At 44.2% G+C, this 11,024-nt stretch overlaps 1 protein-coding gene across 5 annotated transcripts in view; it reads right to left on the bottom strand.

Annotated features, from left to right (window-relative positions):
• Positions 1-1,614: 1,614 nt before the first annotated feature.
• CTXND1 (cortexin domain containing 1) overlaps positions 1,615-11,024 on the bottom strand; it is a 38,153-nt gene continuing 28,743 nt past the window's right edge. For 2 of the 5 annotated variants that reach the window (XM_069798422.1, XM_069798423.1), the window contains exons 2-4: positions 10,865-10,926; positions 9,993-10,170; positions 1,615-5,213 (exon numbers count right to left, since the gene is read on the bottom strand). In XM_069798422.1, the coding sequence (XP_069654523.1) occupies positions 4,980-5,159 (180 nt within the window). In that variant the 5' untranslated portion in view covers positions 5,160-5,213; positions 9,993-10,170; positions 10,865-10,926 and the 3' untranslated portion in view covers positions 1,615-4,979. Of the gene's footprint in view, positions 5,214-6,883; positions 7,157-7,195; positions 7,468-9,992; positions 10,171-10,864; positions 10,927-11,024 lie in introns of those variants that run through there. The other 3 variants (XM_069798421.1, XM_069798420.1, XM_069798424.1) reach the window with 3 other exon arrangements.

Genomic DNA, 11,024 nt, shown 5'->3' with positions numbered 1-11,024 from the left:
AGGTCAGAGACAGAGAGGGTAAGGAAGGGGAGAAGATGAATTTAAAATTTTCAGCCTGTGTTTCTTAGGATTTTCACACCATGGGCAGCTCAGCTGAAGCCATTGCAACGGTGCTGCTGTGCCAACGGCTGGTGCAGATCCAGCACCACCACGGACCAGGACTGAGCTGGGAATGAAGCAGGGGAGCTGATGCATGGGTGTCACTCCATGCATTGCCATGTTGACCTCAAAGATGCAAAACTGCAAGGTGGCTGCTCCTTTGGGATGACTCCTTGTCCCAACAGTAATGATCTGTCCACATGCAGGTCATGGTGTCACTGCTGTCCTTGGGTCTCTTGGGGTGGAGAAGCTCAAGGCTTTGTAGGCTTAGTTATCACTGAGCATTAGTGGGGGACTGCATGCAAGCTGCTGGTAGCACAGGGGACCAGCATTAGTCTTGCTCCATGGAAGTTTGATTTGGGGCTGTCTTGAAAAGTCACTGCCTTCATCTCCCATACACACACTCTGTTTTCTGGAACACTGGTTTCTAAAGTGAACCAGTTAAATACCTGAGGTCTGCTGTCCTCACCACCCTCCCTATGTGTGCCATGGGGATTGCTGGAATCTGAGCACAGCGTTTTCCCCATCTAAGTCTTGTGCCGACTTGACTTCTGAGCTCTAGCAATGTGAGTTGAAGTTACCTGCCAAGACCTGTAGTGACCCAGCAAGCTGGGGACACCTTTGGACAGCACAGGCTGCAGCAGCATTGCTCGTGTGGTTCCCTGGCTAGCATCAGTCCCTGTTCCTTTCAGAAAAACCTTTATGCCCACAGTTCTCTGGGGTGTCTGCCCAAATTCAGCTGCTGCTGACTTCAGTTCAGGTCTACTTTTATATTAGCCATAGTAGCTGCTCTGAAAACAGCGTGAAGACTCCAGCCTCTGCTTCTGACTAGGACAGAGTTAATGATTTACCAGTGGGGTCTTTGTGGCAAACTGGGTTTCAGGCACAAAGGTCCTTCTGCCAGAGGACTCACTGCAGGGACAAGCAGATACATAAAGCACCCAGCTTTCAGGGACCAGAGTCCTTTTACAAGATGAAAGAATTAGCAACTTGTCTCTTCATCTTTTTCAAGAGGAGGAGTTCCCTGGGCGCTTTTTACTCAGCATATCCCATACTCTGTGGCTTCTTCAAAGAGACCCCACAGATGCTCCACACTCTTCATTTTCAGTTGCTGGCAGGAGGGATCCCAGTCTCAGTGGCCCTATTTCTTTTGGTATGCAATTTGTTACTGATAATGATTTGCTGAAATACAGCATGCTTCAGTCCCCTGCTGAACTGAAGCTCAGCTCAGTGCTGTTCCTGACCAAGGGAGTAACCTGAAATAACCACTTTGGAGGGGCTGACCTTCCAACAGAGCCACAGGAACACTTGGAGCTCCATCAGCTCTGTCCTGAGCTCCTGAGAGGCTGTAGTAGTGTTGCTACACAGGGAGCGGTTCTCTACCCCCCCCCCCCCCCCCCCCCGCCCCGAGGGCTGACAGGAACATATATGTCTCTTGAAGATCATGTTGTTATGTTGTAGGTGTTTTTTAAGAGGTCCAGGTAACTAGAAGTGAACCACAACAGAGACAACAAGAAGGTTTTCCATGTTGAAGCTGTTTATTGTGTAAGATAAATACATTTGCAACAAGTTTGAATTATTTCCTCTGAGTGCAATTGCTGGTAGTATGGCATAATGATTAAAAAAGAACCAAAACTAGCAGAGGCACTTGTTGCATGCAGCTGAAATTACTACCAAGCCCAGTGATGCAGCCCCTGCTAAAACACTTTCCACTGGCCATAAGCACAGCTTTGCCGACACGGCTTGCAGGTGGGAGCTGCAATGACACACCTTGGGTGGGCAAGTCCCGACTCCGAATGCAAGGAGGATAAAATTTCCGCTTTTGGCGTGATGTTTAGTATTGCTTTTGGTTAAAGAGTGGTGAAGTTGTGTGATTGCAACCAGTGGGGGAAGGCAGGAATTAGAATGCATTTACATTATCTATATAAAAACAATCGCTTTGACTTTTACACAGTCATGTGAAAAGATTGGACGTGAATATGTAGATGTTTATGGAGACCTTTTTTCTCAACAGAAGGATGGACTTGAGAGGCTATGCCAGGAAGACAAGTGCCTTTTTATTAGAAAACAGAGCTACCCATAGGGGTCTTTCCACTAGGATTTTCAGAAAAATCCATAAAATGGTTTGTACAGCTGGACAAACAGAAAAAAGAAGAGGCAAACATTCTTGCAAAGCAAACTTACTAATTTGCTTCCCCAGCATTTGTAACCCTTTGCTCTCACACAGGCTTTGCTCCTGCAAGGACTGTGCGTTGCTGTCCCTGCCCTGCCAAGGACACTGCACGTGACCGACCCTGGTCTCTGTGCAGCCAGGCAGCCCGCTCAGAGGCTTAAACTTAAGCACGTGCGTAAGCCCTTGGCTGAACAGGGGCTTATCGGTGACGCTTGACAAAGCCAAGGAGTTCTGCGTGCAGCTAAACATTGGGTGGAGCATTGGCATCGGGAGGTGTGATGACAAGCTCTGTTCTTGCTCTGCATCAGCTGTGAATGCAGCCGGGTGACCTGCAAACTGAAAGCGTCTCTAGCCTGGAAATAGATTTACTTTGTTATTTTGTTTATTCTGTAAGTAGCCCCACTAGCATCAAGGTGGGATACAAGACTTAATGACAAAAAATAGACTCTAAACTTTAGCCCAGGGAACAGAAGCAATCTTCTTTGAGCTAGGACATCCATTCCTATGGTGCAGGTAGACACATTCATGAATAAGAGAGACCAATGTGTTTGCTCAGAGTACGGTGAACATTAACATTCATGTCTGAAAAAGTCCTCAGTTACTGCTGATTAACTGGCTAGCAGAAACGGGGGCTAAATAACAGCCTGATGAGCAAGCTGCAGTGGGTAATTGAAGCAGTGGAGGTCTCCTGCTAGAGAATAGCAGGATTAAAGCCAATCCTCAAATCTTCTGCCTCCCAAATGGGATCTCCTACAACAGAGATTAGCAAAAATTGTGCAATGCAAAAAATCCATGCAAAAATTTCCACGTGCCTCACAGCCTGCTATTTTGGGATCTCTGTAATCACAGTGCTGAGCGCCTTACATCCAGACTGTCCTCAGAAATCAGTGGAATATTTAACAAAGCCAGGTGCCATTTGGCATGACTCAAAATACTACCATCTTAATAAAAGAGTAAATGAAGGTCTGGACAAGTCCTCTGCCTGGGGAGAACTTCCCTTGCTGTATACTAAGATTCAGACCTTCCCCCTTAGTTTTGCAAGAAAGAGTTGTAAATCAGTACCTTATTTCTGTGTCCCCATCTAAGGCTCTCCAAGTGCTTTCCGGTGTTATGAGACAGATAAAACAGTGTGAGACAAGTTAATATCATTGTACCCATTTCACTGATGAGTAGACTGAGGCACATAAAGAAGTAACTTATGTGATCGTCAAACAAATCTGTAAGAGCTGAGAATAGTAACCTACAAAGCCTACGTCCTGATTCCTCACTACAACGTTTGGTTCCACCTTTCTCACCCACTGTGCATTGCCTTATGGCAAGAACCTAGAGGTCAGATAGGATGGTAAGGAAGAGGAGAAATAGTGAAACGCCCTTCTTGCAGATTTGTGCTTTCAAGTCTTGTCCGCTCATGATGCCTGTCGTGGTTGCAGTACCTTCTCCTTATTGCTTCAGCAGCTCCTTACAATCCCGTAAGCCAAACATGTAGTTACTAAAAAAGGCAGCTGTGAGCAAACCTTAGAATTTGGGGAGTAGAGGACATGGGAATCCCTCAGTCCCCACTCTTCAAAAGGTAAATAATAGATTTCCAAAGCTTCCATGGTCACTTATGCCTTCTTGCATAATGGCTGTCTTAATGAATGGAGAGAAGGAAACATACAGCTATTTACCTTACAAATTTGTGGGAAAATTCTTCTTTTAAAGGTGCTGAATTTCTCCGAGGTAGAACGCATATTATTTTATGTCACTGTAACTGTTATGCTGCGGAGTCTGTCTGAGTGACAAAGCTAGGAGCAATGTCTCTTTGCTTATTGTCTTTATCATTGTATTCGTGTCTCATCCCACTGAAGTGCACCTGAAACAAAAGATGGATGAAGTTGCATGTGGAATCACTCTTTGAAAATCGCCACAAGTTCTATGTAGTTGAAACCAGCAGTGTCCAAGCTCTGCTCCATGGACTTCTGGGGGCTACCAAGCTCATAGTAAGTGGTCTGACACATCTGGCTAATCCATGGACCTGTAGCAGATGATATGCCTAGTTTGAGTAGGATAGAGTGAGGTGGTGCTACAGGGTCAACAGTAGTCCATGACCCCCTTGGGAACTGTAGTCTGAGAGCTTCTGTATCCTGATCACTGGAAATATGGCTGCAGTGGGGTAGGGAGTGTATGTGCAGAACCAAGTGAGTCGAGAATAAATCTGCTTGTATAACCCTACTTAACCAGGGGTGCTTTAGTGCTTCTACTTAATGATGCTCTGGGATACATAATTATAAAATCTGGGCCTTTTTTGAAACACAAATATAATGACTGAGGAAGATATTTGAAGCAATCTATTTCCAGGAAAGACAAAATGTTCTTGTTGCTTTTCCAGATTCTGATGGTTACCCTGGATTTGCAGGAGATATTGAGGGGAGGACAAACTGTGTTAGACCAAGAGTTACATTAGGAAAAGTCCAGAGTCTTGTGCTACTTGAGTTACAATGATAACTGTTTTCATTAAAATAAGGGTTGCTGCATAGTATTAAACTGTGCTGCCAGAATGGCTTGCTGATATCCTGATCTGTTGAGCAAAAGTCATTTACACTATGTGCTCTTAGAGATATTGCCGTTGCCCTGCATATCTGAAAATGGCTGTTTGTGTGTTAGCCTTCCAGGTGGGAAAAGGCCTCCTGGATCGCAGCATTTTTTGGCTCTGTCTAGTGAAGTCCTTTCAGTCATCTAGATGCTGCTCCTCCCATGTAGACGTAGGGATGGCACTGTAAGGGTCCATGATAACTTTTGCACAGCGAATAATCATCACAATCAAGAAGAGGCAGAGGAAGACAAAACATGCTAATGTCAGTCCCTTGTCCACATCAACATACACAGGCTCTGGGGTTGGTGCTTCCATTGCTTATGCCGCTCTTCATCTGGGTTTATATTTATTCCTAACATCATCAACCACCTGCAAAACAAACACGGTGTCAGACACAAGTGATTGCTGCTCCTGAGTATGGGCAAACTTGGGCGTAGAACTGGAAACAGAAAATCCCTGTGATATATTCTTGTAGGAAAATAAACTTGCTGGAAATGTCATAGCCCAGGTAACTGAGAGCTGTGAACAGAATAAACCTCATCTCCACCTTAATTTAGCCCATGAATGATTCTTGCTAAAATATTAGACAATAAAAAGAGATGTTAATAAAGAAAAGAGAAGCTGTGGTGAATGAACGCTATCCACTTGAAATATCATCTCTTAAAAGAGGTACAGACACTGTTCTCGTCTCAGCCTTTCCCAATCATAAAAATATTTCCCCTCCTCTGCTACTGTGAAAGAGCAGACAAATGGCAGAGCAGACTGTTTTTATCCCAATTTTCCTCTCTGTCCAAATATTCCCTGTCTCTCACTGGCACAAAGCAAAGTGAAAATTATGCGTACTTATTTTCCATAACATTTAATCTCTGGTACTCATAGGTTCGCCAGGCAATTGAAGATTTTTAGGGGCAATATAATTTTTAAGTGGATGTTTTATCACCCAAAGAGGTACATGTGGTGACACGATTAGTACAAGGATTATCATTTTCGATGCAGGTATCTACATAGCTGATGGTCTCTTCTGACTTCTTCATCTGAATCCATAACCAAAATGGCTTCAGCAGTGATTGACTCCCTTCTGCCTCTGCAGGTTTGCCTCTGGATAGTTCATTAGCTGCTAATGCAAATTGCTTTGTATGATGATGCTGAAGGAGAGGAACTGACCTGACTCATGGAATTGAGTCACTGCCCAGGGATGGGGGAAACTTTGCCTGACATCCACCTTTGGCCAAGGTGGGGGGTAGAAGTGTTGAGGGTTACTACTGTAAAAGAGCAGGAATATGGAATGCCTCTTTAAAGCAAACAACGACAAAGAAGTTGTTCACATCAAATGCAATAATCAATCTAAGAACCGATCACTGCTTCATTTGGAGAACAGAGATGGGAAAGGGAAGATATTGAACCACAGGGAGAATTGGGTGAAACTTGGGTATCAGATGGTCCGGTTGGTCTCTATAACTACATTAGTGCAGTGAGGAAATCCCAAGTACAGGTTTTATCTACATAGTCAAGTTTGCCTCGTTACGTTTCCAGTGAGCTGATGCTGCTGGCAGGGCTATTGCAGTAGCGGTTCACATCTGGCTGGAGCACCGTGTTCTTGCATCATCGAGCTGTGCCAGCTGTGAGTGGGTGTCCCAGTGACTCCTGAACTCTTGTGCCCTGTGCATTTTTCTCAGAGTGAACCGAGGACCTTTATATTTTAAAAATTCACAGTTCCTTCTCTGTCTCATAATTTACTCCTTTCAAATTGTTTTCCCATCTCACCACCTCTTAGATCCTACAAGGCAAGTATAAATCAGCTGGGCCCTCTAGTCTATTTTAAGCACAAGAATGGCAGATTTTTTTAATTTCCTGAAAGCACAGAAATTACTGTGACAGCCAGTCCTGCAGCAGGGAGATGAAAGAGAAGCTGATGGCACAAAGTGAATGAAACCAAGCAGACATCGCATGTATTTAACAGTCACATCCTTAGGATGGACCAGCTAGTTTGGGCTCATGAAGAAATCATTGAGGAGTGGGGTCAGGCATGTAATGCTCACCTGGCCTGATCAGAGGTCTATTATTCCCAGAAGACTCTATTAACACTCGACTTCACCAGCCAAGAGATCTTACATTACAGTTTATGGCTTCATTTGGTGAAAAAGAGTCAAGACTTTGTCAGCAAGGCTGAGTATTAAGTGTGGATACATTTTTGTGGAGCAAAAGAAAAAAAATGTTATCAAAACTACTAATGTAGCCCAGTCCTTGAAGGTCCAGCAAGGAGGGATTTGATTTTTCCCTCCTGACATTCTGGCTATTGTACCGTGTGTTGTTATTTCACACTGTTACCTCCTGCAGAATATCAGAACTGCCTGGTAATTTCCATCAGTACTGATCTTTGATGAAAACCTGCATTTTCAATCAAATGTACTTTCTTCTAAAAGATGAATCATTTACTCGGAAAATCATCTGAGGTTTCAAGTAGACATCCATCCCTTGGAGATTTTTCTTTTCAAAATGGCATCACACCATCTCATGGGAGTTGTGGTTCAAGTGCTGCATCCTTCTGCTTGCCTCTGCCCCCAGGACTGTGGCTGGATGATGTTTCCTATGAAACGCCTGAGCTGTCATGCAGCCCCCTCTCCTATGGGAAGGGAAAAGCATGTTGTGGAGAGGATACGCCAGGCAGAAAGCTTTACCCCGAGAGCAGAGTAAAAGCATATGGCATCTGAGCTGTAGTTTGCACTGGAAATTACAGTGATAGCTTGGATCTAATGCTTTCAGGTTTAAGTTGATCTGGTTTGCCAAAAAGCCAGCATTTCAGTGGAAATTTAAATATTTTTTTCCAGAAAAGCTCTATTCTTGAAGTTGTATACATTACCTGTCTTCCATCCTTCTGCTCTCCCCGTGAAGTTGATAACATTTCTGTGCTGTGACTACTATTCTACATTAAGTCATTAGTGATGGAGAATGTATTTCTTGGGGCTGGCCAGAAGGGCCTGGCTTTCCAAGTTGCTCTCCTCACTCACAGCTTGACTGCTCACCTGAATCTGTCTGCGCACCAGCATTGTCAGAGGGGGAAACTTCCTCTGCAGGTCCAGCTCGTCAGAGCCGCACCAACATAATGTTCGTGCTCATCCGAGTCACATGGTGGATTAGGTGTCAGAAGGCATTTGCTGGTGTTCTATGCTGTTAGTTATTGCAATTGCATTTCAGCGGGCTTGGCAGTGTAGAGACAGTTATTAGTGCTGAATGGTGCTAAGTGCTGGAACGGGCTTGAGTCTGAGGCAGTTGTCTCCAGATTAATTTATTATTGCTGGAACATACTACTGTTCTAGATCACGCATCTGAGGACCAGCAAGAGATGGTCCTCAGATGTGAAAGGAGTTATTTGCATGTGTTCACCAGGGCTGGTTCCTCCTGAGAAAGTCCAGCTCCCTGGTTTTACCATGGGCATGCTGTTTGATTATTATTTCCTAAAAACCCTTTAGCACCACTGCAGGTAGGGATCTGCCTGTGGATACAGCAGCATATAGGGAGGGAACAAGCTTGTTCGCATGTCAATATCCAACGTGCCTTGTGTCTCCCAGCACAGACAGCTGAGGCTGCTGCATGGCAATGATGTGCTTACATACATGAGGGAGGGAGGGTACAGCAGCTACGTGCTGCTCCCCGCTGTCTGCCAGGTACTTGTGGTCTTCCATCTCTAGAATAGCTGAACAACTTGTTCTGCTTATTTCCCATTTGCTTGGCCAGTGCCTTAACCTCCCCTTTCATTTCCTTGGTGCCCAGCAGTATAGCCAGGCTTGGAGGTGGAAGTGTCTTACAGGTTGAAGCAGAGTTGGTCCGTGCTGGAGGAGGCTCTGCCTGCACATCCTACCATCTATCTCAGCCATGGGGGGGAACGTGCTGTGTACGTTAGCAGAATGGTTTTGCAGATCCCCATGTGGCTTGTGAAATCAGTCAGTGCTATTGAAACTAAGTCTCGCTCTGGCTACAGACTGGTTGGCTAGATGATTTGCTCTTATTTACCAGCACAGGCGATGTTGACAGCATATGTGTGTGTGGGGGGAAAGATTAGCAGAAACAATTATAAAATCTCATACTCGAATGATCAAGTTTTCTCTGAATAGCTGAATTGTAGAAAATGACTTTTTTTTCCAGCTTGTCAGCACCGAGCTGTAGAATTATATTTTTTTAATTTCTTCAGATTTGTTGAAAATATAATTTGGTTTAAACAAAGCCAACAGATGAAGAAGGGCAATTCCTGGTTCAAACTATTAGGCAGTTTAGCAGTCCTGAGCGTATGCTCTTCTGTAAATCCTCAGGTGTTTCAATACAATCTCTCCCCTTCTAACTCCTTTGAGAATAGATGGGTGCTGCAGGCAGACTCATCATCCCACGGATGGAGCTGTGCTGGCTTGTGGTGGGCAGTGTGATTCAGTACCAAAAGTGGGGGCCAGGGCCAGGACTAGGCAGCAGCTGTGTCTCTTCAGAGGGGTCGGCATCATCTCATTTTGATGCCCTGGTCTGCCCAGCTTATTGTTGTCTGACCATTCTTGCAGTCAGCAGACCCTGCAGCCTGGCAGTCATGTGCAAGAATGGTCAGGGACCATGGCCTGGGGCTAAAGAGCTTTGGTACCTCAATGAAGAATCCATCCTGAGCATTTTGTCTTTGCTCTGCTGTTTGTTTTGTGTTTCCCAGTGCTCTTTTCATGAGGGATTGCCACAGAAGAGAGGATATTTTAATTTTTTATGACCTTATGTACACAAGCAGAAAGAGATATGTTGGCATCCTCTTCAGTACACCAGCTCTGTTACAGACTCTATGTAACATTTGTACTCATCGGTGTGGCTGAATTTTGCAGTCATTCTTACCTATGCATGATACTTTAAAAGACACGTTTTTTTCCCAGACCTGACAATCTTAGCACTGTCACTTCAAATAAAAGGTAATAATGTACCCACATATATTGCAGAGAGCTGGTCTAAACCATACCAGTTCCTATGCTGGTTAATCATCTTTCTGCTCATCTCAACCCATAGGATATATTTCAAAACATTTTCTTTTTTTTCTTCTGTACTCCTTTCCCAAAACAACAGATGTGCAGGGAGGGGAAGGGAGGGAAGGGAAACTATGTGATTTCATATATGCAAGCAGATCCCTACCTTCCAGACCTGGGGAGGAAGCCTGTCACATCCCAGCATGGCAGCATTGTGGAGTTAAAATCCTTACTGTAGTCATATTTTAAAAGTTTTGTTAGTCAATGTGGCTTTAACGGCATTCAGGCTCCACTCAGGTTCACGTTCACCCAGACCTGGAAGCAGTTCTCCTCACCGGTGTGTTCTGGAAAAAAAAATAATAATTCACAATTGCTCATCACGCAGGATGTGGGCGTTACAGATTCGTTAAGCGGTCGGGAATCGCTCCAGTGACAGCCTGAGGCAATCGGATACAGTCATACACAAGATGGATTTATTTGTCAAACACTCCCTGGAAGAACATTTATGACACAAAGAACGACATTCAAGGCCAAAGTCATCATATCTTTATTTCTTCTTAAACAAGCAAAAATCCCATTTTTAATTCATAGTGAAAGATCAACCAGGTCTGAATTGATACTGCTCAGGAGTCTGCATCATTAGTTAGTTTTTGGATTTTTTTAACCTTTTGTTACAAAAATGGTCAGAATCAAAGTGAAACATTTCAGTTGCTTAAACAAAACTATTTGATCGATCTGAACTGATATACCAGGAATTAAAAACTATTAATGATTTGGATTTTTTTTCAGTCTGATATGGGGTGATACTCTTTTTTATATGCACACAAAATAATTTCAACCAGACAAACTCTTAAAACTTGCTGGATGACAAACCCATTTTCCCACTCAACTTTGTTAACGCTCTGAAATTTCTTATGGCCCAAAGTCCAGAACTCCTGCTCAGCAGCACCAGTTATCAACTCACAGAAAGATTGCTCAAAACCTTACTTTTCTTCATTGCTATATGGGCATCAGGACTTTGCCATGAACCGTACCTACCATGCTAAGGTCTCTGTGCGCATGGACCAAAACGACAGCAACCGTTCCAGGGAACTTACAGTCTAAGGGTGAAGAAAAGACAATATTTGGCTTGGAGAGCAGATGGTGAGACAGGTAGTGGCTGGGGACCCAAGGCTGATGACTCAACACCTTGAGTACC

This window comes from Haliaeetus albicilla, chromosome 12, assembly GCF_947461875.1.
Source record: "Haliaeetus albicilla chromosome 12, bHalAlb1.1, whole genome shotgun sequence".
NCBI classification, from domain to species: Eukaryota; Metazoa; Chordata; class Aves; order Accipitriformes; family Accipitridae; genus Haliaeetus; species Haliaeetus albicilla.
The sequence above is the reverse complement of the archived record's forward strand: the minus strand, read 5'-3'. Positions and strand labels throughout refer to the sequence as shown.